We start from the raw sequence: 27,898 nt of genomic DNA on the forward strand, positions 1-27,898 counted from the left end.
TTACCACTAACCATATAACACGTGCTGAGTGAATTAATTAAAATACGTGTTTTTGTTTGTGCACAGCTGTTACTTATCTATTTAAAACGATAGCCACAATTGAAATTCATCGTGTGTAGTTATCGATACTACGAAACTATTCATTCTTGCCGCGAGTTCGGAATGTTTAGGCGGAAAAGTATACAACATAAACTATTACTTTTGTCAATCTCACAAGGCCTATAGAATTGTGAAATTTGTCTCTAAAGCTCAGTAACGTTAACTCCTCCAACTGCTTCCAACATGTATTTCCAATAGCAGCGAAATGATTTGTGTACATACATACCTATGAATAAATGGACATTGACGAAAACTAATATAATCTCTCCTCTACGTAAACGAGAATATTTATTTTTGACCGATTGCAAACTCTAAAATTTTTGATACTATTTTGGTAGCTGACAGCGTATAATATTTAAAGTCTATTTGGAAAGCAATACTTTAAGCTGTATAAATTAAAGGCAGAAGGAGGCGGATACTTAGTTATCGATTAAAAACCTTATCGAAAACTAGTTATTTAATTATATCTCCTATGTCTTTAGATGTAGAGTCTACAAATTTTGAATGTAGATTCATATATATAATATAGAATTTCAATTTTTTTGCAATTTACCCCCCAGCCCTATATTCACCCCTTCACTCCTATTTTTGTAAAGGGCGTATTTGAAATACTAGAGACTTGGCACACACGCACTTAAATGTTATAATCACGATCTGAAAGTTTCATGATCATAGTCCATTAACTAAGTTTACATAGTAAGCCCACACTGCAGCCAATGTGTGGTTATGCATCCATATGCTTTTCTGGGTGTGTGTTTCTTGTGTGACCAGAAACATCCGAAGAGTTATTGTGAAATATCAATTCTTCGATGGGCTCAGGGGATTTCGACGGTCGAGCAGTCTCGACTAGAGCTTTCTTAGTCGTTTTGTTTTATTTTTTAATACTTTTTAGTTAGTGAATAGATTTTGTTTATGTTACACATAGTTGACTTTACAACTATCTTGAACTGTAGAGAAGAGAAAAATATTGTATTTTACTTAATACAAATATGGCGACAAACAATATAACGTACACTGAGAATAACTTTCGTTATAGTTGATATTGTTTTCCGACATTCCCTTTTGCAGAATTCATATTGCAAAAACAAGTAAGAGTACCCTAGTCGAGGGTGATCGACGATGAATTGATTTCGTTTTTTTTTTTTTCTTTTAGCGTAATTTGAACACTATTATACCTGTATACTTCAGCTTTACTGTGTATTTACATTTGATAAATACGAAGATTTTGTAATTAACATATTTTGGATTTTAAGAAATGTATTTTAAATAGTAGAGATTTCTGCTTTGCAATGTACACACATTTTAAAGTTCAAAAAGTTTCATAAGAAATAAACTCTCATACTATTGCCCAGACTGCAGTCCACGCGCAGTCGCTGCTTACTGTGCAGTTAGCAGAGTGCGTGCTAATGCGTGCGTGTGGATACATGCGTTCATAAAAGTAGTGCAGAATGATTAGAGTATCAGCTTGTAGGGTTCAGGATATCTCCTAGTCGAGGAGTCTCGACTAGAGCACTCTTACTGGTTACATAATATATTTTATATAATATTACGGAAATGGATTTAGCCATGCCTTATAACATCACAGTATTTCTTACACTTGCGTCGACATGCATAATGCACATACATACATTTGCCCCTCTTTCTGTTAGTCTATTGATATTATATTCTTCAGCTCCCCACTAGTATTAGTTATAACTTCTCAAAAAACGTACATAAAATACAGCGCTAAATATGAAAATAGGGGATACAATTTATATTTCTAAGCTTCTAAAGGCTGCCTTAATTATGAAAAGCATCAAACAACGAATATCAAAATGTAAATGTCAGTGTAAAATCATTCAAAATTCTCACGAACTGAAGATCATAAATTGGCTTACAGTAAAATCTTTCTACTTATCCATCTGCCTGTCTACCGGTACAAATATATTCGAGAGCTAAGGATCTATAAGCCTAACTATATGTATATATTGTATTGTTTTATACATCTATAGTCGGCAAAGTGTATTTTTTAGTTGGGGGAGTATATTCCTCAAAATAATAATTTTTAACAACTTAAAAATGTCCACTAAAAAGCATTTCAACAGTAGCAGTTTCACTGGCCATAAAGTATCATATTCACTAGGTAAACAAACGGAAGCAGATACCAGATACTAGTACCGTGTCCCAATAAACCAACGTTGTTTACAAGTATTATTTTTTTAATGTGTAACAACTTTAATAGGTGTTACTTTTGTTTTTCACACATTAAACTGCGAGGTGTCATAAAAGTTATAAAGATCTTTATAGCTGCATATACGAGTGACAAGTGCAGCCTCCCAGCAACACCTTCATATGTCTCACTCGCACCTAAGTATGAAACGAGTCTGCTATCGCATCACATTATGTGTAGACACCAGCCTTCACCTTTTTCACCTTTGCCTATAAACAATACTCATATTTTCGCATAACCCAAAGGAAAAACTGCTTTTAACAGAATATTAATTGTATATAATTTTTTAATAGCAATCATCTCATTCAATTTGAAATTCATCTTCAATAAACAAAAGCATTAATCTTGACGGTAAGAGTTTTCCCTGCCTCCTTATACCGAAGTGGAACATATCTAATAAATTAATAAATTACCCCAATGTCATCTCCGTACTTATTTATCTTTGTCTGATAACTGAATTTTCAATGATTATTCGAGGGGTGGTTGGCAAGTCGCTGACTGATAGGCATTTGCTTCTGTTAACACTAAGTGAATATTCTGACTCTCCGCTTTTGCTTCGAGTCCATATTTTACTAACAGATGTATTAAAATAGTATATGCCGGCTTTCGTTCTAATATCAAGGTAATTGATGTGAATGACACCAAGTGAATCCCAAAATACTGGGATTATAGCCTTGCCAGTGGACAGACCCACCTTGGCCTTCTTTGATTCACGTTCACTCAACGAAACCCGGTTTTTGCTTCTTTTTTTTTTTTAATTTCATTTTCCTTGCTATTGGATTTGATGTGATAATTCCATGTTTAAATGACTACAAAATGGCGCAAAAACTCGTTCGGATTGCGCCCAACAGTCTCGTGAAAATGTTTTTGAAGTGCTCACATGTCTTCACTTAGCGTATAGTCGAGTGTGAGCGAGCAAGACTCCGATCTCGCGGATAGTGCTATAATATCCAAATATGTATATAAAAATCGCGAAGTTTATATACATTTCCCAAAGTTATTAATAGCTTTTAAGTTAAGACTACTATAATACTTGAAGAAGCCCTCGGCCTTTGGAAACCATATCAAACGATCTTGGCTATCTTTATATGTTAGAGAGCACATTGTGCCTCGTCAGTCACATTTCAAAGACGCTTCGGTAAGGATCGTTTACTTCTCCCAATATTACTACAGCTCTTAAAATGACGAATGTGAACCAGCAAGATGCAGAATCGAAGCCATCCCAAAAATCCATGAGTGATGGTCATGAATATGAAGAAGTTCTTGAATTGATTGGTAGGGCAAACTTTTAAAAGGATTTACAGCTGTGATAAAAATACCCTGCTATTAAATAACTATTTGCTCAAGGATTTGGATGCGTGCAGTGGATAATTCTAATTGCATCAGGACTCCTACTAATGATGGTCATAAACGAGACAATGGGTATGTCATACATAACTATTGTATCCCAGTGCGATTTTGAAACAAATTCAGTGTACAAGGCTGTCATGAGTGCTGCTAGTTTTGTCGGTAAGTTTTCGTCCTTAAATATGATAAGCTTACAAATTTGATTCCTAAAACTTAACTCTTATGTAATCCGTATATTAAAATTAATTATTTTATATACATAGATAGACATGTGTGCGAGTGTGTGTAACAATTTTTACAATGATTTAAGAATTTTGATACACTCTAACACTATGGATTAGTTAGTAGTAGTATCTGCATTTAGTCTCTTGGAATCTGATGCAAATCTAATTAAAATGATTAGTAATTAAGCAGCGAATAGATATGCAAGTGAATTCAAAATACTAATATCATCATATTAGCTTTTGTATTGTTAATAATAACCAAGAGATTGTTACAGTTGGAAGGAATTCAAATGACGTAAAAGTGCCGTAGTCAGACATCTCCAACAAGATAATAAGTCGAAGCGCTCATAGGGGTGATAGTGAAAATAATTTAACTTCATCTAAAAAACAAGTAAGAAAGCTCTAGTCGAGACTGCTCGACTACGAGATCCCCTGAACCCTTGGAGCAATAGATATTTCAATACTTTTTCGCGACTTTCAGCTTACACACAAAAACACGCACACACACACACACACACGCACGTACGCACACACAGGTATACATACACACACACGCATACAGACACACATACACACACACACGCATACAGACACAAACGCATACACACACACACATACACATACAAGCAACCACGCATAAACACGCATGGGCTGCAGTGTGCGCTTACTATGAGAACTTAATTGTTTAATAACTTTTTTTATGGACGTACGATCTTTATGAAACTTTTAGATTATGATTATAACATGAATATGCATGTAATTGCCAAAGCACAAGTCTCTAGTATTTGAAATACGCTTTTTACAAAAGTGAGGGTGAGGGGGTGAATTTAGAGGTGGGGGGTAAATTTTAACAAAAACCGAAATTGTATAAATTGCATATAAGCATACATTAAAAATTTGGAGACTCTAGCAATAAAGGTGTAGAAGATATAATTTTATAACTGGGTTTCGATAAGGTTTTTTATCGATAAAAAAAGATCGAGATGAGTTATCGATTTTTAATGATAAACTTGATATGCGCGCTGTAATTACGGACATTTTAAAAAAAATTTGAAGTCTCTAGCTTTTATATCTTCTGAAATCGACGCGTTCATACATACGGACAGACGGACAGACGGACAGACGGACAGACGGACAGACAGGCGGACAGGGCCAAATCAACTCAGCTCGTCACCCTGATCAAGAATATATATACTTTGTGGGGTCTGCCACGCCTCCTTCTCCCTGTTACATACATTTCAACAAAACCATTATACCCTGATTTCCCATTGAAAATGGGTTCAGGGTATAACAAGTAAGAAAGCTTTCGTCAAGACTGCTCGACTACGAAATCCCTTGAACCCTTCGAAGATCTGATAATTTAATAATTATTCGTTTCTTTTCTGCTCAGATATGAAACTCCCACAGAAACATACATACATATGTATATGCATTCACGCATAATCACGCATTGGCTACAGTGTGGGCTTACTATTGGCTTACTATGGGAACTTAATTGTTTAATAACTTTTCTTGTGGATGGACCATCTTGATGATTTGAATACTTCTTTTATAAACTTAAGAGTGTGGGGTGAATATTACAGATTTTCGATAGGGTTTTTAATCGATAACAAAATAACTGGATGAGTTATCGATTTCTTTGTGAGATACTCCATATCCACTCTACATATACGGACATTTTAAACAGACGGACAGACAGATAGACGGACAGGGCTAAATCAACTCCGCTCGTCGCCCTGATCAAGAATATTTATACTTTTTGGGGTCTGCCACGCCTCCTTATGCCTGTTACATTAATTTCAACAAACCAATATACCCGGATTCCTCATTTTCAATGAGTTCATACATACATTTGATGAAGTGAAGTTCATACATACATTGATAAGTGAAATTATTCAATATGTAAGTATATTCTCATAATATTGTATATTCTCATAAAGTGCAGTCGCTGCTTACTGCGCAGTAAGCAGAGCGCGTGCTTATACGTGCATGTAGATGCATGTACATGTGTACATAGAAGAAGTGCAGAATGATTAGAATATCAGCTTTGAGGGTTCAGAGTATCTCCTAGTCGAACAGTCTTGACTAGAGCCTTCTTATTTGTTTAAATATTCAACACTAACTGTAGTGTCTGTATTGTTACTGTGCGTGCGGGGTTGAGATGAATTCTTCTATCATGTTTTCATTATCAGTATCAGGGAAATCATGGTATAATAGTTTGGTGAAAAGTATGTATGAATCATCGCAGACCCATAAAGTATATATGTATGTATATTCATGATCAGCACGACGGGCTGATCGATATAGCCCTATCCGTCTGTCCGTCCGTCCGTCCGTATGAGTGCGTCGATCTCAGAAGTTGTAAGAACTAGAGAGCTGAAATTTTGCATTCATACTCGTGTGTACCATACGCAGTAAAAGTTTATCATATAACTCATCCGATAACTTTTTTATCGAGAATAATCGAAAAATTGATTTTGTTTTTTAGCCTAATTCGAACCACTAACCACAGTGTTTGAACACTTTTAGACCTAGAGACTTCCGATTTACTGTGTATATACAGTTGATACGAAGATTTTGTAATTTACAAATTTTGAATACCTCGCCCCCTTCGCCCCCAATTTGTAAAAAACGTATTTCTGAAAGTTTCATTAAGATTGCATGTCTACAAAAGAAATTATTCAACTAATAAATTCTTATGCTATTGCCCACACCGCAGTGCAGCCCAAGCGCAGTCGCTTTTAACTGCGCAGTCAGCAGAGTGCGTGTAGATGCATATGTATGCGTGTGTATGCATGTGTTCATAAAAGAAGTGCAGAATGAGTGGAATATCAGCTTAGAGGTTTCAGGGTATCTCCTAGTCGAGTAGTATCGACTAGAGCCTTCTTACTTGTTCATATTTGAATGGATGTACAGGAGGATAGGCTTTTCTCGCGCTGAACATTCTTTCCCATTAAAAACATTTTCTTATTATACAGGAATTTTTTGCTCTTCATATTTCTGGGGTTATCTAAGTGATGCCATTGGACGTAAGCCAGTTCTAATATATACGACATTGTGCGGAAATCTACTCTCCCTAATATCAATCATTATTCCGAATTTCTGGATTTTTGTGGTCGCAAGATTTTTAGTGGGATTCTTGTAAGTATATATGTAGCTATTTTCAAAAACGATTAGTTCGTTTCGATTTTTAAAGTTGTATAGGTGAGTATATAAGCATATTTATAATCGGTATATATGTATGTATGTTCATGTTGGTTTGCTTAATTATTCGTATACTTTGATTCACAGCATAGCAGGTGCTTCTTCCACGACATATGCATATCTTGGCGAGTTTTTCATTCCCCGTCATCGACCGATAGTTATTAACTATGCAAGTTTATTTGTCGGCATCTCTACAATTTATGTGCCAGGTAAAGATTTGACAATATTGGAAATAATCAGTTAAACTGAATTTCATATTAAAGCGATTGCTTGGTTTGTTATGTCTATGGATTGGAGTCTGTATGTGACTGAAAGCTTTACGTTCCGTCCCTGGCGTTTGCTCACTGTATTTTATTTTGTTCCTGGACTGATCGGAGCAATGATGCTGATTAAAATGCCAGAAAGTCCAAAGATTTTATTGTCGATGGGTAGAACCGATGAGGCGTACGCCGCCGTAGAGTGGATCGCCTTAAAAAATATTGGCAAACATCTCCATGACCTGAAAGTTGAGGCACTAAAAAGTGATGCATTTGCAGACAGAGAAAATATACTTAGTGTATCGAAATCACCGTGAGTCTTAAAGCCAAAAATATGTTTTAATTGGTATAGTATATTGTTTTCATACTCTAGAACGGTGAGCTTCAGAAAAATGTGGGCAGAAACTGCACCATTGCTAAAAAGGCCGCATTTGAAAAACTTCTGCATAAGCTGCATTGTTATGTGTGGTCTCTTCTTCAGGTGGGATAAGGCTCGAATGGACTTCAGTTCTTACAGATGAATTTATTTTCAGCTCGTCGGGCATGGGCTTATGGTATCCAGAAATACTCAATCGCCTGGGATCATCCGTTGCCGAGGACGCAATGACCGTTTGTGATGTGATCGAGGCTTCAGTTGATCAGTGGCAAGCTAACATAACGACAGATGTATGAACATGGGTCTAAGATTGAGTTGAGCAACTTTAAGACATGTTTAATTCTTTACAGATTTGCAATGATCAAATCAATACAAAGAGTTATATCGACACAATTACATACGGATCAGCTTTAATTACAGGTTATATTGTGATGGGCTTTGTTATCAATCAAATCGGGCGCAAGGCATCCATCACAGTGGGCTTAGCCATAGCTGCTGGGTGCGCTTTGTCGTTAGTATGGATCAAAAATGAAGCAGTCATTATAGTCTGCTTTTGCTTGTACCTGGTACTACCGGGCCTGTGTGTATCAGTACTAAGCGGAGTCGTCGTGGATCTCGTCCCCACAAATCTAAGGGGCAAGGCAGTTTGCATCTGCCTCATGCTGGGGCGCACGGGAAGTGTTTTTGGCAGCAACATCATTGGAATACTTCTCGAATCGTACTGCCACATAACATTTGGATTATTTTCTGGATTTGTTTTGTGTGAGTTCAATCAAGCAATTAAATCACACAATTAAAACAGTGTTGAATGCATGCATAAGTTTTCATGAAAAGTAAAAGCATTTGGTAAAAATATTTATGATTTGATACTAGCCTTTCAGAAACCAGTAATGGACAATGTCCAATACTTCACTGTATATATAAACAATAAATTCAGTACATCAATATATAACAAGTAAGAAGACTCTAGTCGAGACTGCTCGACTAGGAGATACCCTGAACCCTCTAATCTGATATTCTAATCAGTCTGCACTTCTTTTCGACACACATACATACACACACACGTATTAGAATGCGCTCTGCTAACTGCGCTTGGTCTGCGCTGTAGTGTAGTAAGATTATAAGAATTTATTTGTTGAATAATTTAATTTCTAGACGTACAATCTTAATGAAAGTTTCAGGGCGTAATTATATGGTAAAAATGTATGTACATTCCAAAGCACATGTCTCTAGTACTTGAAATACGCCTTTTACAAAGGTGATGGTGAGGGGGTGGATATAGGAGTGGGGGGTAAATTACAACAAAAATCGAAATTATATAAAATACATATAAGTCTACATTTAAAATTTGCAAGCTCTAGCTCTAAAGGTGTAGGAGATATAATTAAATAACTAGCTTTCGATAAGGTTTTTGATCGATAATAAAATATCGGGAGTAGTTATCGATATTTAAAGAAAAACTTGATATGCGCGTGATATACACGGACCTAGGAAAAAAAATTTCAAGTCTCTAGCTCTTATATCTTCTGAAATCGACGCGTTCATACATACGGACGGACGGACGGACGGACGGACAGACAGACGGACAGGGCCAAATCGACTCAGCTCGTCGACCTGATCAGGAATATATATACTTTGTGGGGTCTGCCACGCCTCCTTCTGCCTGTTACATACTTTTAACAAAACCATTATACCCTGATTTCCCATTTTCAATGGGTTCAGGGTATAAAAACAAATATGAAAGCTCAAACCGAAACTGCTAGACTACAAAATCCCCTCAGCCCTTCAAGCAAATAATATTTCAATTCACACGTAGGTATGTATGCATGAGGTTGCAATTTTAGCCTATTTCAGGCTACATCTAGTCTATTTGAAAGTGGTCTAGCTTATTGATGATATTGAAAATAGAAGTAGAGGCAGAATATGCAGAAGCTCTAGTCGTCCAGAGAGCTAAGTATAAAACAAAAGAAATTGTTGTCTATGGCATATAATAATTTAAAATATATTAAAGTACATAAGCTATGCATTTAGCATATCAACAGTCAACCATATCTAGCATATACATATGTATATTAGAGGACTGCATGACTTCACTTAAAACATACGTTACGTAGAATGAGTGAAGGGAAGTATACACAAGTGCGTAAAGCAAAATGGATAAATACTTCGTATTTGCTCGGCTCGGTGACCTTAGGCTCAAGCACTGCAACAAAATCAGAGTATATGTATGTACATATGTATTAGAGATCTGCAGAAATACAAAAAAAAAAAAAAAAAGTTGCTTGAATTAACAATGGGAAAAATGCATTTGAGGGCTAACAGCTAAACGGAATGAACAAATTTGCAATTTTACTCTTTTCATCTCTCTAGGCTCTCTCTCCACGCGACTCAACGCATTTTTCGCATTGTTAATTTGAATAGCTTTCTTTGGTATTAATGCAGTTCTGTAATACATATATACATACATATATATATATATATATATATATATTCTTGAACAGTTTGAAGAGGTAATTTAACTACAGACTCCCTATGAATACCAAAGTCTGTTTCTCCGCCAGTCTCTCTGTCTGCCTACTGAAGAGAAGCTAAGGATAAAGAAGAACTACAGATGATTTAAGTTGTCTATATGTATGCAGCAGCACTAGTTTGGTATTCATATATGAGTAAAACGAAGCTAGAATGCTTGCAGCAGAAGAGAGTGTTCCCATTGGTCATTTAAAGCTCAACAAGCAACGACCCTACCTAGCGCCAGGCTCAACAGTTGAGCGAAACTCAGACTTTGAGTGAATGTCGCCCTATATAAAGGGCAGCAGTTGCAGCATTTCTTCAGTCGTCCAGACTCGGTCGGAGTCAGCAGTACAGTGGGGATTTTTTTTTTTTATTATTATTCTTTTTTTTATTATCCTTTATTTATTTATTTTTTGTTGGTATTTTTTTTTTTTTTTTATTATTTTTTGTTCATATTTTTTTTTATTTTTTTTATTTTATTTTTTTTCTTATTTGTTTAATATATTTTTGCTTATAATTTTTTTTTAAATTTTTTTTATTATTATTTTTTATTATTTTTTTTTATTTTTTTTTTATTATTTTTTATTATTTTTTTTTTATTATTTTTTTATTATTATTATTATTTTATTATTTTATTTTATTTTTATTTTATTTTTATTATTTTATTTTTTTATATTTTTTTTTTTTTTTTTTTTTTTTTTTTATTATTCTTACTTAATAATTTCTGGTACCTACGCAATCTTATAACTTGTTTTTGTTATTTTAAGGCACAAATTACATTTGGCTGTTCCATTTTTAAAGTCCAAATAATTCGTTTTCACCATATTCATTTTATTTACTTTTGCGCTTGGCTCACTTATCACAAGAGTGACCAACTCAATTATATCGAAAAATATTTGGACAAAAAAATATCCCGATATAAATATATTTTTTAAACAAAACAAGACAACCCTAATTATCTCAAACGTGTATTATATATTTTTTATTTAATTAATGTTGAATATCATTTATTTACAGTTTGTGCGTTGTTGGCTTTTCTTCTACCAATGTAGAGAATTCAACAGTATGAATGACAATGGAATACTAAGGAAATGAAATTAATTTAAGAAATATGTATGTTCCAATTTAAGTATTAAATTAAATTAAAATGATAATAAAGAGGATTAGTTTAGTCTAATCTAACAAACTTTTCTGATCTGGCGAACATCCCTATACATCTATTCACAAAAGCAAATACACACATACGGATACTTCCTGCTTTCTTTATGCGAAAAAAACCCAAAAATATATTTATATTAATAATCCACAATAATCAAAATTATGAGCAAACAAAGCCCCGTAAGCTACAAACTATCTATACTATGACTACGACTGAGCGGCTAAGAAATCAAATAAATTTTAATACATAACAACAATAAATAACTTGGCAAACAAATTCTATCACTTTCGATACTTGCTTAAGTAATTGGTCGTAAGTTGGCAAACAATTTTGTGTGATGTGAATTTGATAAGGCACCTACAAACAAGTTACGTTCATTGACCACCGCAGACCTTAAATAAAAACTTGGCCTGGCTACTTACAATGTCGTTTACTTCAGCGTTCATCTGGTTTATGTGCAGACGTGGACCAGGACCAATTAAACTAAAAGCCGTCATATTGGATAAATAAATAAACTATTTAATAATAGTAAAATGATATACTGTAGATAACAATATAACAGAGCTGATAACATATCTGTAAGAAGTCTCTAAATGGAAATGATAGAAACTTACTGGCTTTGACAAACTAATGTCAACAATTATGACAGCTCTAAACGAAACTGTTCGACTAGGAGCTTTGTCAGAAGTTCAAACTCAATACATTGTACTCTTTTTTCACAGATACATACTAACAACACCTACGCACGTATGTATTACTTAAAATTAAAATAATAGAAAATAAATTATATGTAAATTATAAAATTAAAATAAAGAAATAAATATTTCCCGGAATAAGTTATTTTAAATGAGATGTATGTATGCGTGTCTGTATAATCACAAATTTTTGTTTAAATTTATTTAATAATTTCAACTCGAAATATGCTGATCTGTCGATCTATCTATTAATTGCATTTATAACAATAATATATGTATCAAACCTTGCAATCATTCTCTCTAACTGTCCCCATGACATATCTCTATCTCTCTTTTTTACTCACTCTTTCTCTTAAATGACAGTAAGATATAAAATTCTCAGGTATTTTAATCTCAGAACAAGTTTTTGTGCTCTCAAGCATTAAAAGTTGTTGAATTGGTTTGTAGTAGGAATATCACAGCTGTGAGCTGTGTGTCTTAAATGTTATATATTCTATTGAAATACTTAACATATAAGGTGTGGCCAGTTTGTAAACAACGCCAGTTGGACGTTTGCTTTGAAAGTGAAAATGCAATACCTTCGTGGAGACACGTTCCCTCCAAATATGTTGGAGTACGATGAAATCTTGGAGAAGATAGGTAAGCAGTTGCCCACCCACAAATACAGATAGTTGAGCTATTCCGCTACGCATTGTAATAGGCTATGGCAAGACCCAATGGATACTACTTCTAATAAGCGGCCTTCTGACAATCACATCTGTGGCTGCACAGCAAACAATGAGCATTGTTGTAATCGCATCCCGCTGCGAGTTCGACACAACGGAAGCCGAGATGGGTGTCATGATGGCGGCATATGTAGCAGGTAAGTCATGGTCTGCAAACAACTCAAACGCAGTTGGAAGCACTTCAACTCTCGATTATTTTATACTTGTTAATTAATCATCTGTGGCATATATATACAAATATGTATATATTATATATATATATATATATATATATATATATATATATAATATACCTAAGAATGTATTAAAAGATTATATCTATATTCAAATTCAACATACGAAAACTCTCATATATAGATATATATGTATATACATATGTATACAAATTCATCTATTCATGTCTTTGTATACATGTATATTATGAATCAACGAGTATTTAATTTTTGTAGGGGTTTTTCTCTCAACCTATATATGGGGATATGTCTGCGATGCAATAGGTCGTCGCAAGGTTTTGCTTTACGGAACATTTTCAAGCTGCGCCCTTCTATTTGTTCTCATGTTTGTGACGAGCGTTTGGCTATTTAACATTATTAACTTGCTTTCTGGTATCAGGTAAGAATCATCTATGTAAATTAACTTAAATTCATTTACAATGGATAAACTACAATACAATGGATAAGCTAGCTAATATAGCTTGTCTCGAGTGATGTCGACTGTTTATTTATTTTTGTTTTTATATAATGTATTGATTAATTTCTTACAGTCTCGGCGGTGTCTCAGCAGCACTCTATGCATATTTGAGCGAATTCAACATACCTCGTCACCGAGCCGTTGCGATCAATTATTCAACAATGTTTGTCAGTGTCACTGCCATATATGTCCCAGGTACTATAACATCTCTCAATACTTAACGAATATTTTTTATTCAATTCCCATCTAGAGAATGAGTCTCGAAATTTTCATTTTCATATTCTCACTAGGGTGGAAATTTCAATTATTTCGAGGAGTTCGAGAATTAATCTCATGAGTAGGTTATGAATCATATATTCTATTCTGAAAACAGAGTTTGCTAAACAAATTTCCCTAACACTACTTATAATAGTTTATATATGTTTGCTATATTTTAAATATTTAATAGAAAATGTCTCAAATGTTTATATATATAGGTATATGAATAAGTATATTACATATATACGTGTTTTTGTTCTCTCTAAAATTTTAAATAGTACGCTGTTTTAGATACGTAGATGATCAGAAGTCAAGAAATTTCCTAGATTTCCAAAAATGAAATAATCATATTAACTGACTGAATTAACCTTTAAGGTTCACATGTACATACCATATTTATTGTTATTATCACTTAATTTATAATTACATACATTAAATATTGAATTTTAATATATTTACAGCAACGGCTTGGGCAGTATTATCTTACGATTGGAGTATTCCCATTGTTGGTGACTTTGTGTTTCGTCCATGGCGTTTATTAATGTTATTAACGCTTTTACCCGGAGTTATTGGGGGACTGGTACTACTACATTATCCCGAAAGTCCCAAGTATCTGCTGTCTCAAGATAAAGAGGATCAGGCAATAAACGCTGTAGATTGGATCAGCAAATTCAATCGCGGATTATCCATTACTCAAGTTCTTAGTTGTAATGAAATCAGATTAAAGCCAGAGATACAGACTGAAGAAAACATACTATCGAATTCCAAAGGCTGGCATATAATCACAAACATCGCTCGTGCCACAAAGCCTTTGTTTCATAAGCCGCATGGATTTAATTTCGTGCTATGTAACGTTGCTGTCTTCTGTATGTTTTTCAGGTAAGTATGAATAAGAAAAATACTTTCATTTTTTAAATCACATCAAATCACAATAAAAAAGAAAACTTTAAATTAAATAGCTAAGTGTAACCAACTGCAATTGGCAAATTTTTACAAAACAAATCGATGCAAAACTTAGAATATCATATTGTCAATATTGTCAATATCATCAATTAATTTGTGAGCTTTATGTAAATTTGTAAGAGCTTTTAAACACATACATCATGGCTTGGTGAAATGTAATTTAAATTTGTAACATATATATTTATTTTCAGCTCTAATGGAATACAGCTTTGGTTTCCAGAGATTGTAAACCGATCATCCAATGAAGGAAATCAAAGCTCTACAGTTTGTGAAATACTGAGCAGCCCCGAGCAAGGCCAAATCAAATCCATGAATAGTACCAATGTAAGATATCAACCACACTCTGGATAAATTATTTCAGCATTCTTTATTTTCAGATCTGCTCTGATGCAATTTCAACCAATACTTATATTGACAATATGATAGTGGGTGTGGCCTTTTTGGTGGGTTTCTTAATACAAGGCGTCATATTAAACCCGATTGGTCGTAAGAACGTTTTGATGGCTGCCCTCGCCTTGTCAATATTCAGCGGCCTCTTACTACATTTCGTTTCAAATCCCATCGTGGTGCTGATCTTATTCTGCTTGGTAATCCTTCTGCCTGGACTATCAATATCTATTATGCTGGGTGCCATTGTCGACCTGGTCCCAACAAATTTGAGGTAATAAATTATATGCTGTTATATTTTCATGTGTGAATGCAAAACTATCAAACGAACAAAATCGGGACTATGACTATATATTTAATAATCACATAATAGCATTTAATATTTGTTACACGGCGTACAAAATATGATAATTTGGCGGCTCAACATTCTAATTCTAAAGATATTGATATAATTTGAATATATAAACATAATCAAGTAATTCCAACTTACACACACAGACATACATACATACATACATACATCGTTTTTTAATGTAATTTCTGCAATTTCAGAGGAAAAGCTGTTAGCTTGTGTATGTCTTTGGGGCGACTTGGAATTATTGCAGCAACAAATCTGATGGGTATTATATTAATCCAATACTGCACCATGACATTTGCATTGCTTTCTGTGATTCTAATAGGTAAGTAATAGTGAAATGCTTAACTCACCATAGATCAACACTAGTTGTAATAATATCTATAATATTTATAATTATACTCATTCACGAAAGTGAATTAGTATATTGGTTTTGTGCAATGTCTGTCTTGTCCGCGCTATTGAAGCTAGAGACTTGACATTTGGAAGATATACGTCGTGTATATCTCCGATTTATTAAGTGTTAGAAAATGCATTTTCCGATATACCAAAACTCATATTAGTTGAAGAGCTTGAAAGCTGAAAATTGGAATGTAGATCCGCGTCGACCACCCCAGATCAACAAGCTATGGTGGATATATCAACGTCCATTGAGGGCGTGGCAAATCGGATAAAACTGTATCTCAAAGAGTTTTAAAGCTAGAACACTGAAATTTTGCAAGTAAGCTAATGTTATGATTCTGTAAAGTCTAATGACAAAATTATATGTCGAAGGACCTGAAGATATAGTGATTTTTTAAATTCTGCTATATTTTGGACACCACCCAAGACCAAGAAGCTTCGACGGATATATGTCCGCCCACAGGGATAGTGTCAAAGTTTAAATCTCCTAAAGTATAAAAGCTAGAAGCTATAATTTGGCTAGTTAACTTACTGGTAACCTCCTCTATCGATGCCCCAAAAATAATTTTTGCACCTCTTTAGGGACACGTAATTTTCACATTTTTTGAGCGTAAGCATTCAAATTTTGCAGTTAGATTACCGTTAGCTAGTTGCATTTTCTACAGTATTAGAGCTAAACTTAGTTGCCAAATTGCTGATGGGATGTGAATGAGAATTCCGCACTCGGTAACGCCCGACTGCAACGTTCTTACGTGTTTTTTAATAATACTTATCAGTTTTCGGGGCCCTAATCTAAAATGATCAATTCTCAAATATGATAGAATTTATTCAGAAATGTCAACGGCAATTCACCTTTATTTCCAACCGACAATAAAGAACGATCAATCAATTAGCTACCATTTATATAATTTTAACTTTATTTTTCTTTACAGTGTGTTTTGTAGTTGTTTATTATCTTCCAATTCGGAATTCGGCATAATCAAATTGTGTGGATTGCGAATCCGATTCATAAACATATGTTAAAGGTACGCGTTTTATTAATTTTGTACGTATTAAAATATTTGTTTAATTGTTTGAAACCTTGTAAAACCACATATGTATAATTCTAAATAAATTTTATTAAACCTGCATAGCTTTTGGATGGGTGAGCGTATACCAAGTAAGTTGTATCCTCTTACCGTTAGAATCATAAACAAACAGTACACTATAGACAACATTATCGAAGCCTACATTTTTCTATCTCATTCATCATCATTAGAAGAGTTAATCACTTTGAGGATTAAAATTATTCTTTTGAAATCTTCCAAACTGGTAAATAGGCCTGACGTACATAGCTTTGACTTTTGGTATTCGATTGCAAATAATATGTATTCTTAATGCCAAATACATTACCTTCGCAATTTTTAAATCTGTATGTAAATATGTAAATATACATGTAAATAAATAAGATATGAATCAGACCAGGAGACTGTTGTTGTTCAGAAACGGTCGGTAAAAAAATAAAGATTTCGTCTTCTTAAGTTTCTCAGGCCGAAAAGTTTGTGATGTCTAAACTCAGCCATTTTATGAAGTGAACTTTATTTAATAATAACTATAAAACTGCATATATACAGTTATGTATATAGTTATAACAGATGGGATAGGTATTATATAAAGGATTCTAAAATGATTTTTTTAATTGTATTCAATAGGGGCCGTTTAATTTTATAAACATTGTACATATGTACCTAACAGCATTAGTCCTTGCTAAAAGCAGTTTTGTGTTGGGTTTAGTTTCGGTTTAGTCGAAAATGAGAATTTTAATAGATTTTGAGGATTGAATAGGGAGTATGTTCGCAATTAATAGCTATTGTTAGAAGAGATTATTCTTCTTCTTCGTATTCAGCATCTTCCACGTAAGCTTCGCCGGCAGCGTTCTCCAATACGAAAGCAGTTTCTCCACTCTTTGAATTCAATTCAATAATTGGCTCCTGTTCAGTTTCGGCGACAGGAGTTTCGGGCTCATCAACTATGGGCTCATCGGCGACGGACTCATCAACAGCTCTGTCTTCCTTTTGAATGGATTGAAGCTCTTGGGCAACTAGCTCAGCCTCCTGGCGTGCGATTTCAGCCAGTTCGGCTGCTTGACGTGCCAACTCGCCCTCGCGTTCTTCCTCGGCCTGTTTTTCAATTTCTTCCAGGCGGCTCAGCTCTTGCTCCCGCACACGTTTTTCTTCCTCTAGCCGAGCTTCCTCAGCCAGACGGTCTTCTTCAGCTTTACGGGCAGCTTCTTCGGCTTCTCTTTGGGCAGCTTCTTCGGCTTCTTTTTGGGCAGCTTCTTCGGCTTCTTTTTGGGCAGCTTCTTCGGCTAGGCGCTTCTCCTCTTCAAGCTTACGTGCTGCAGCTTCTTCGGCAGCTTTGGCTTCTTCAGCTGCTTTCTGAGCAGCTATCTCCGCCAATCGAGCCTCTTCAGCAAGACGGGCCTCTTCAGCCAATCGTTCTTCCTCAGCTTTACGTGCAGCCGCTTCCTCAGCCAGTTTTGCTTGCTCTGCTGCCGACTTTTGGGCTGCTTCCTCGGCTAGACGAGCTTCCTCAGCAAGACGGGCTTCTTGAATTAATCGTTGCTCTTCGGCCAATTTTTCAGCAGCCCGCTGTTTTTTGGCTTCTTCTTCTTCTAAGGCCTTTTTCGCAGCAGCCTCACGTTCTTTTTTCGCCTTAAGGGCACTGTAATAATCAATCATCAATTATTTGAACCATCTTAGACTATTATTAAAGTACGCTTCGATTACTTCTCTTCAAGACGCTTTGCTTCATCAGCAGCCCGTTGAGCTCGTTTTTTCTCCACTTCAAGCTCATCCACAGCCTCTTCGTTTACAGTCAGCAGACGCTCCTGGCGTAGACGTTGCTTCTCTTTCGATTCCAGATCAATAGCATCTTCCAGGGGTCTGGGAGCAGAAAATTTTCTTGATGGGCGATTCGGATCCAAATCGGGATCTGAAAGCCAAATCTGGTTATAACATATGTCAGACATGCTATTTTGAGTAGAACTCAACTACTTCAACCCAATAAAAATGAGAACTATTAATTGTGTTAGTCACGCATTTATATATAAATATAAATCTATATATAAATATTGATATTTGTTCATGAAATTTAAAATATTCAATATTCAATATTCAAATGTACTTACTCATTGTAATTGCTGGGATAGTGGCCTATACTTCAATAGTGGAGATTTTCAGATAAAAAGACTCCAGTAATAGAGTAATTGTTTTTTACTTGATTTGAATGTACAAAAGAAATATTTGTGTATATGCCAGTAGTTAGAGCTGAGATTATTGCGTATGTTAGCTAAATATAAAACGAACAATGTCTGTATGTACAAAAGACCCGCAATGATAACTCGTGCATAGAGTGTAAGTGCAAATGTTATGCTATGATCTCTCTGATCTTTAGTCAGGCAGAGAGTGTACTGTTTTTTTCCTAAATAATATTATCAATGATTTATATGTAACTATCATTCATATGCCTTAAAAGCTTGCCTTAAAGATAAAATCGATTAAGGCCGTCAATTTCATGCCTGTCTCAAAATCTAAAATATATTTTTATCAATTGTATGAATACCGAAAACGTATATGTGTAGGTATATTTGAATGAAGAACTTGAACTATGGAATGTTAGATAAAACTTATCTTCAACGCTCTTTATATTGTCTGTATATGAAATCTCAATTGTAAAAAATGAAAATGGTAATATTGCTTTTGTAGCAACGTGGGCTGCTACAAGGGTGATTCAATCGATCCAATTATTAAGAATGTAGGTCAAGGTCATCAACGTCCTCACGAGATTTGTTAGTCATTTATTGGCCATTGGCCATATGATATACATATGTATATACAAGTATCTATAAAGAGCAAAGGAGGATATATAAATGAGACTGAAACCATCTTAAAATAGTATTTAGTGCCCATCGCTTATCGCTTGTCAAACAAACCATTTATATTTTAATATTTTAATTTATATTTTTATGTCTGTGTTACATAAATATGTGTATATGTGTATATACATATAACAGTATCATTGAGCATATGGCATTCAATATAAAATACACTGCACAATTCCAATATAGACGCTCACATACATTGAGATAGACAGGATACATAAATTAAGTAAATGTTGAGTGTATTTTCTAAATGCCTGTAATATTCAATCAGTAAGAGAAATACAAAGTTCATTGCTTAGATTTGAAATATACATATGTTACACAAATATAATATGCAATGGGCTATTTCAAAATGTAACATATAATTTAAATTGTGGTTAGGTTTTTCGAAATATTAGTATAGATTTTGATTCATCAGAGCATCGTAATGAATCTTTCATTGAAGAAGTTTGTATTAGTTTCCACGTTAGTCTGGATTCAAAGCGTCTGATTCTGCTGATATCGCGAGTTTATATTTTTGATATCGGCTTTATATACTAACAGGCAAACATAAGTTGGTTTTTCATTTTTGTTTTATTTATTTAAAGTATAATAATGTGTATGTCCATATTTTATAAAGTCAGGCATGTTATCTTTTAGGCCTCAACTTCAACAGCTTCAACTGGAAAGAATCAATCAATCATAAAACGTATTAGGTTAGTCAAGTACACGGAACAGAACTAGTCAGGATGCGAGAAACATATGCATTAGTTACAAATTATTCGGATTGCGTTCGCTCCTATATAAAAACAAGGAAATGGCAAATTTGTATATATAAATATGTTGAGAATTATGCAAACTTTAAATGAATACAAATGAATTTTTTCTTATTATTTGGAAGAGAAATGAATACTCGAGATGCATTTAAGAGATCGCTACTTTAGCTGGAAGTTCCAAATAAAAATGATTTAGTTAGATGATCATGAGTGGAGGAATCACTAGTTCACTGTCGCTTTATACAGATGCCACTCACAAGCCAGTAGTACATAAAATCCGTTTAAAACGGAACTTACCTTCCTGACGAGCAATATTGCTTTCTTTCTCGTTCTTCCAAGTCGGGTGTCTAAGGTACCAGGACAAAAGGTTAATATCGTTTCGAACTTTGTCCGAATCGTACATAGGTCTTCTAATATTATAAGCCTTATCGCCACATATCCTTACAGAGGCTAGATGACTTTGACCTTATTATTTAATATTTAGAGAACGGCATTTAATAACGATTTTAAAAACAATGCAGGTTGCAACTAAATTGCTATCACACTATATTTAATACCACAATAGTAATCCAAGTGTATTAGAGGCAACATTTAAATTTTATTTATTTACACAAACAGTTCCATTCAATTACTCACCAACATATTTTACTGCTGGCTTTGGATAGTGCGATATATTGCGAACTTCCTTAGCAACATGACGCACCGGATTCGTAACTCGAGCAACATAGGCGTCTAAGGCCAATTGAGAAGTCGGCTCGTAAGAATACCTAAAATGTTAATTTTATTTGGTAATTTCACTTATAAATTCCATTATATGATTCACTCCTTCTATATCTTTCTAAATAAAACTATCAGAGTTGCCACTTTAAGGAATGTTCAATCATATGAAATAAGCTAAATATTTCAAGAAGGCGTTGATCAAAAATTAAGCATTAAAGCACTGCAACGAGTGCATACATAGATAGAAGTAAAAAGGTTACTATAAAGCAAATAATATGGTATGTTTTGTAATAATGTAAGCTGAATATGCATCACGTTTGAGATGTCTAAAGCTTCAATAGTAACTAAATGCATCTTGTTTATAAATGGTAAAATTCTGCCAGAATTCAAATATACAAATATAGTTATTACTCTGGCTAATATTTAATGAAACAGTTTATGTATAATCGAATTCATTTTTATCAATTTTCAAAACGTCGCTCACATATAAAATAACAACCAACTGAACAAGGCGAACTTACCCAGTCACTGGAAACGGAGTACAGCTTCGTGCACGGCGAACGACGGGAGTGTGCAAGTCCCGCATCAATGATTGTGCGCGATTACGTATCCTTCCCGTTTCCTCCGAAAAGGTCTATATTTAAATGATTATGAATTCAAAAAACTTTTCGGGTAACTGTCATCTTAAAACTTTTGAGTTAAGTTCAATTGAACAAAAGAAGCGAACACTTTGATATTAACCTCCCAAAACTTACGGTGAAAGGTTCGGTATTGAGATAATTAGTTAAGGCCCGTGCGCCATATCCAGGAGGAAGTCTCTTCAGATAGGAAGGTGTTGAACGTATCGGAGATGTGGTGATCCTTACCGGGGATCCCGATCGAGCATAAACACGTGTAACAGTTGTTGGGGTGTAATGGTACGATGGCGTGTATGTTGTATACGATGTCGGGATATAGGCAGAAGAGTAGTATGTCGATGGCAAATAGGTCGGACTATAGTATGTCGATGGCGTGGTATAGGTGTAGGAAGACGTTCTCTCCGGGGATGTAACTACACGTGTTGTAGTACGCACAACACGCACAGGCGACGGAGAGTGTACAATGCGCGAGTAAACTCGGGTGGGAGAGGTAACAACCCGAACAGGCGATGCAATAACGCGTGTTCCACTGATGACACGTCTTGGGATGGAATAACTCGAGTAGATTGGATAGCTCGATTTGTATACCTGGTATATTTAGCAATTTCATCAGTTAGTAGAATATTAAATAATCAAATAACATCGACTGTGCAAGAGGATACATGAGAGCGAAGTAGAGAGAGTGATAATAGTACAAGAAAAAATCAAATAACAAGAAACATAAATAATAGAAAATAGCAAACAACAATAAAAATAAACAACAATAATGCGTAAAGAAGAACTAGATGTAGGTATTTCTAAAAGATCACACGGGTGCACCTCCCACTGGAGTCACTAGACTCCATGTTGACTGTTGGTGATGATACGTTTAGCTATTACAGATCCTATATTAAATTGTGGAATTCGTAGATCGCGGAGTGATAAACTACAGAAGTGCTTTCTTCCTATTAATGGTCCAAACTGCATTCATCCTATCTCTATGATACATTAGGATGTAAAATATAGCATAAATTATTATTTCAATCGATACTCAAGAATATACATAAAAAAAATAAATCTATCGATACTTTGGCGAGCCCTATACAAATACAACATTTAATGTTAAGTGTTAAATTAACTAACGTAGCTAATGCCAGATATTCCTTTCAATTTCATATTCCTTTTATGTGGGACGCAAATTGGTATCAGGCTGCAGTTTATATGTATTTATGATGTATTATACTAACCACTTATGAATCCTGGTGACGATGAAGTGATTGAAGTATGAGCAGAGTGATAGTAAAATTTAATTGAAATAATTGAAAAACATTAAAGATGTGGATGACAAGCAACTCATGAGCAATGAAATCAATGATTGGATGTACTTACTCGCGTCACACTCTGAACAGACGGATACTGAAAAAGAATTATACAACATTGAGAATAGTTTAGTGTTCATTTTGTGTGAGAGCCCACTCCCTGAGATCTGAACTCCACATTATATAATATTGGCAAACTATGAATTTATGTTCCAAAGAGTGTCTAATCGATGGCATCATCCTTTCTTGTTCATATGAATATCGTATTTGAAATAACATAATGCAGTAGATTTGTACATATGCAAAAAAGTTTATTTTATGTTTGTTTTGGGTGAACGCGATTTCATTTTATTGTATCACAAATACTTTGAAACTATAAATGATTTAGGTGATGGGTAAATACATCATAGACGGATTGTCTGTCTATCTCATTAACAATCAAAGAAACTATTAGTTATGTTAGTCAACTCGAATATTTTACACAATTCCGGTATATAATATAAACATATCATGTACATACGTATGTATCTGGTTAGGTATTACAACTTGCATTACAAATAACAAAACAATTTTAGCGGAACGATTAGTGTAATAAGTTGTAGCCACATAAACCATTTATGCTATTGATTTCGTAAAATCTTCACTTTTAGACATGGTACGAAAAGTGACGGTATTTGGTGCCGCCAGGCAAGTTTCCAGTCGTGGTCGACGAGTAGCTGTAGCCACCGGGTCCAGCGCCAGTTGTGCTGGTCCGCTCGGTGCTATAATTGTAGGCACCGCCGGGACCGCTACGCGATGTTCTCTCGACAGTGGAGGAGTACGTGGAACGCTCAGGCCTGGCGTACGGGTTGCTTGAGTCATAACTGCTTTTCTCAACACTCGACTTTGAGGTGTACGAGTAGTCCGAGGAGGCGCGGCTGCGATGCGAGCCAGGCCTGTCCGTGCACAGGTCTAAGCGTGGAGTCTACAAATTCCGATTTATGCATTTAGGTGAGAATTGTAAATTGTGAAAAATTGGCAATCAGCATAAAAGAGTTATGCAACTATAAGCTAACTTGCTGTTCCACAACGACTATTCTCTTAAATGAAGGGCATTTTTAATGAAGGCTGGCCCGCCAAAAATCAATGATAATGATTATGCAATAAAATAGACTTCCGAAAAAGGAGGTCAATTCAGATTTGATCAAATTAAGGCATGTGTAAATATTTAGCGGACCAGCCTCAAGAAAAAAAAATTTAATGTATGAAAATATGACAGTTACTTGAATACCATTATAATTTCTTTCATATATAGATTAGTCAATCTAGTCCTAGTCCCTATCAAAGGAAATTGAAACAGGTTCGTATCTTATCATACTTTGATTCTATTGGTTTTAACATAATAATAAGAACAAAAATAGAAACTCGTGTGGCATGTATTATGAAAGATGTATTATTGGCAATATTAGATACAAAACGAACAGAGTGTCAGATCTTTTGTTTGGTTGTATGTGAACTCTAGTATATATATATTTGAATTTACATTTGAAGGTATGTATACATGGTCATGTGCGTGGTGTGTCCTAATTGTAATAGTAGAGACTGTTTAGTCAATTCGTGCAATTCGATTTCGGTTTGATCAGTTTTCGCTGAAGAGTTTTCTTTCGCTATCGGTTAATTAATAAGAGTACTTTGTGACCATAGCACCCGACTTTTCATTGCGATAGGTCTCTCGGCGCACCGGCAGACCTTCGGAAACAGCTCGATGCAGGCGCGGAAGTTGACTATCGAGGGAATCGCGAGAGGTGCGAGCTGCTGTATTGCCACCGGCTTCCACAGTGTCGATGTGCTGGCGCACCATGCTCAGGATGCGCGAGCGATTCTTATCGCGCGTCGGCACATACGGCTCAATGGGCTGATAGACAATCTTATAGTTAGGTTTTATAGCGGCCCTGTTTATTGGATCGAGTATTGATCGCTTGCGCTGCTCATAGTCCGACCGACGCATTCCAAAAGCAGTCACCGGATCAGAGACGAGTGAAGGCCGTGGCACGAAAGGAACTTTCTCCCAGTCAATTGGTGGTCTGTTTGTTTTCTGCAATGCCCAGAATGTCACACAGGTGGGTTTAAATTTCGAAAGCTAAGTTTACGTTATTAGCATATGCAGTGCAGAATTGTTGTGCGACGTGCTTGCGCAGCTGGGACACCACATTCATCGGCGACACTCGCGATCCATGTTCCATGCAAGCATTTATCCATGAACTCGACATGCAGGTGTACATACACATGTAAACATGTACACATGTGCATGTGCACATGAGTCATGTGGGTGTGAAGGTATAGAGATATATCAATGCTCAGCTTATGTACAAGCATAGGTGGTCCATGGATGGTTAATAAATTAATTGTGGTACCAGTTCTATGATCTATTTACATTGGGTTTATTTGCATTTGAGGAGTTCACAAAATGTTCTTCCCACAAAACTTAATTTGCTGGGTGTTTGATAATGGAATATATACATGAAATTGTTGTTAATATGTTTTATTTTTGTTAACAATTGTAAAGTGTTCATTTTAATAACAAATATTTTGTACAAAAATACACATTATATTTATAAGTGGGTAATTAGAACCAGGTTGTCAGCTTCAGTTCAGATATGTTTGTATTTGCAGTCTTAGCTAGATTAAATTTTTTAAAATTCATATTTTTCTCTCTGTTTATCTGGTTTTCTTAACGCCTACTACAGTCTCTCTGCCCATTTTGCCGTCATTGATTTAAATGTATTTTGGAAATCAAAAAATATATTTTTAGATCAGCCCGAAACTGAAATGCGCAAACAGCTTATATTACACACATGTTTGTGTAGATACAATGTGTGTACTTTCCTATGTACATAAAGAAAGATGTGTCTATGTGTCTGCCTCCATATGTAAGATGCATAAACATTTGAAGGATAAACGAAATATGAATAGAAAACAATCAAGAAAAACATCAACTGTTGAGTTGTGAGATATATCGCCGTATACACAGGCGCAAAGAGAATATTTTTTAATTTTCAAAAACTTAGCAGCTGCGAATTAAGTCAGTAATCCACTTTCAAATATGTGTATATCTCTATATACAATAATTGTCGGTCAAGATGTACATACAGAATTATGTGAATTTTAACATGGGTGTATATACACACAGAGCTAAATTTGGAATTTGAGAGCAGAAGAGCTTTTTTTTTATTTGCACGATCGCCAATGATGTTGGCTGAGTCTATGACAAATCACAAAATTTTTAGATATTATAACGATAGAGAAAATAGACACAACCTTGAAATATACTCAATAAATTCGATCCAAGGTGATGTAAAAATAAGGGTGTTTGCGTTATTTAATTTTTTTGTTGGTTTTTAAAATATGTTCTTTCATATATTTTACCATTTAACAATTTGATTATATTCAGTGAAAGGTTTGTTAGTTGTCTATGTCTATGTTATACAAAAAATTATCGAAAGTCTTCGGATAGTGTAGCTTATTAAGGGTTTATATGGCCACAGCTGCATAAATGTAATTGGTGTAAACTGATTAATTTTATATTGTATTTTTTATTTTAAAAATCCATAGGAAGACACATATAGTCTGTACGTATATATGATATACGAATATAAATGAATATTATTTATTTACTTATATAAGCTTTAGGCATGCACTCTTCTCTTATACACACTTTGACTTTTTAATCCTGATACGATATTCATATGTGAGACATTTATTAAGGCTAGATTATAAGTTACTTTTGTGCTCAAACGTGTTTCAATTTCTTTACTAGCTGCACTTTTTTAATGAAATTGCGGAACTCAGCAAGTGGGAGGTAAGCCATAATAATTCGAAGTACACTTTGAGAAGGAGTTTGATTGAGAGGTTGTAATGAAACTCATTTCATAAAATGTTCAATTTATCTGTTCCATTGGGAGGGGTATTTTAATAACTCATTCTTTTGCACAAGTCCCAATAAATAAATATATTTGTCCGCACAGATGAATTTCACAGATTCTATGAATTGAGAACCTCACTACAAACTTTCTCCCAGATTACGAGATATCCTATTCGCGTGACTAGCATATTTGAAACTTACCGTTACAGCATACGACGTTGTCACTGGTCTGGAGCTGTAAGTTCTACGGGTTGTAAATCCACTTTCGTAAACCATTTTGAATATTTAATTTTCAAATAAAATGTAAAAATCAGAAAGAATCACTTATTCGTTTTAATTTCGATTCAAGTTCTCGTCTTTTCGTGTTCTTAACTTGATGCCCGTTCGAGTTGTTCTGCTAGAGAACTAGATGGAATGGTTTCTTATAATTTTTCTATTACAAATATGTATCTGAATAGCTCTCACTCTTTCTTGCTCTCACTCTTTCTTGCTCTCTTTCGTTGGCTTTAATACATTTATTTTTGGAATAACAAAAATTTCAATCTCTCATGTCACTGAAGAGCGTAGGATTTTTTTAGCAAATGTAAAGCTCTAATATTTTTCGTTTTGCACACGCACACATATTTATAAGATCGTACATAAATATACAAACACCTAAATGTTTAAAGTGTATATACATGTATACATACTAAGTATAAACGTGAGTAAGAATATTCTACATACGATTGGAAATGAAATGTGGAAAAATTGGAATACAGTAATTAGTATGACGGTATGTAAATCAGGTGAATAAACACATGCAT

At 34.7% G+C, this 27,898-nt stretch overlaps 3 protein-coding genes across 7 annotated transcripts; 2 read left to right on the forward strand and 1 right to left on the reverse strand.

Moving 5' to 3' along the window:
- Positions 1 to 17: 17 nt before the first annotated feature.
- Positions 18 to 11,431, forward strand: LOC6572102 (synaptic vesicle glycoprotein 2C). Its single transcript, XM_001998218.4, has 10 exons — positions 18 to 178; positions 3,482 to 3,583; positions 3,656 to 3,817; positions 6,858 to 7,020; positions 7,171 to 7,292; positions 7,347 to 7,653; positions 7,714 to 7,821; positions 7,874 to 8,006; positions 8,067 to 8,478; positions 11,245 to 11,431. The coding sequence occupies exons 1-10, from the start codon at positions 163 to 165 to the stop codon at positions 11,277 to 11,279; spliced, it is 1,560 nt and encodes a 519-aa protein (XP_001998254.2). The 5' UTR covers positions 18 to 162; the 3' UTR covers positions 11,280 to 11,431.
- A 1,133-nt stretch (positions 11,432 to 12,564) lies between these two features.
- On the forward strand, positions 12,565 to 16,880 carry LOC6572101 (synaptic vesicle glycoprotein 2A). The gene is made up of 9 exons (XM_032728319.2): positions 12,565 to 12,720; positions 12,782 to 12,943; positions 13,256 to 13,418; positions 13,570 to 13,691; positions 14,216 to 14,633; positions 14,909 to 15,041; positions 15,095 to 15,378; positions 15,657 to 15,784; positions 16,794 to 16,880. Exons 1-9 carry the CDS (start codon positions 12,651 to 12,653, stop codon positions 16,838 to 16,840), a joined length of 1,527 nt encoding a protein of 508 aa, XP_032584210.1. The 5' UTR covers positions 12,565 to 12,650; the 3' UTR covers positions 16,841 to 16,880.
- On the reverse strand, positions 16,756 to 27,504 carry LOC6572100 (protein anoxia up-regulated). Of its 5 annotated transcripts, none has more exons than XM_001998216.4 (7): positions 27,297 to 27,504; positions 23,265 to 23,291; positions 22,014 to 22,484; positions 21,780 to 21,892; positions 21,175 to 21,305; positions 18,630 to 18,834; positions 16,756 to 18,564 (listed from the first exon to the last, which is right to left on the reverse strand). In XM_001998216.4, exons 1-7 carry the CDS (start codon positions 27,369 to 27,371, stop codon positions 17,724 to 17,726), a joined length of 1,863 nt encoding a protein of 620 aa, XP_001998252.2. In that variant the 5' UTR covers positions 27,372 to 27,504; the 3' UTR covers positions 16,756 to 17,723. The 5 variants fall into 5 exon arrangements, with proteins under 5 accessions (XP_001998252.2, XP_043863706.1, XP_015021698.1 ...); XM_044007771.1 differs by having other exon boundaries at positions 18,444 to 18,554; XM_015166212.3 differs by lacking the exons at positions 16,756 to 18,564; positions 18,630 to 18,834 and adding exons at positions 20,338 to 20,444; positions 20,836 to 21,003.
- Between the last annotated feature and the right edge of the window lie 394 nt (positions 27,505 to 27,898).

This window comes from Drosophila mojavensis, unplaced genomic scaffold (genome assembly GCF_018153725.1).
Source record: "Drosophila mojavensis isolate 15081-1352.22 unplaced genomic scaffold, ASM1815372v1 contig_19, whole genome shotgun sequence".
In the NCBI taxonomy this organism is placed as follows: Eukaryota; Metazoa; Arthropoda; class Insecta; order Diptera; family Drosophilidae; genus Drosophila; species Drosophila mojavensis.

What these genes read in the sequence shown, in the direction of transcription:
- LOC6572100 (XM_001998216.4), bottom strand. Translation starts at nt 27,371, where the DNA reads ATGGTTTACGAAAGTGGATTTACAACCCGTAGAACTTACAGCTCCAGA. An exon ending in CAACGTCGTATGCTGTAACG is followed by an intron (nt 23,292 to 27,296) that starts GTAAGTTTCAAA and finishes ATTCTTTTTCAG; the next exon opens with TATCCGTCTGTTCAGAGTGT. An exon ending in GCCAGCAGTAAAATATGTTG is followed by an intron (nt 18,835 to 21,174) that starts GTGAGTAATTGA and finishes TTTGGCTTTCAG; the next exon opens with ATCCCGATTTGGATCCGAAT.
- LOC6572101 (XM_032728319.2), top strand. Translation starts at nt 12,651, where the DNA reads ATGCAATACCTTCGTGGAGACACGTTCCCTCCAAATATGTTGGAGTAC. An exon ending in TGAAATCTTGGAGAAGATAG is followed by an intron (nt 12,721 to 12,781) that starts GTAAGCAGTTGC and finishes GCATTGTAATAG; the next exon opens with GCTATGGCAAGACCCAATGG. An exon ending in GTCTTCTGTATGTTTTTCAG is followed by an intron (nt 14,634 to 14,908) that starts GTAAGTATGAAT and finishes ATTTATTTTCAG; the next exon opens with CTCTAATGGAATACAGCTTT.
- LOC6572102 (XM_001998218.4), top strand. An exon ending in GAGTGCTGCTAGTTTTGTCG is followed by an intron (nt 3,818 to 6,857) that starts GTAAGTTTTCGT and finishes CTTATTATACAG; the next exon opens with GAATTTTTTGCTCTTCATAT. An exon ending in ATGTGTGGTCTCTTCTTCAG is followed by an intron (nt 7,822 to 7,873) that starts GTGGGATAAGGC and finishes ATTTATTTTCAG; the next exon opens with CTCGTCGGGCATGGGCTTAT.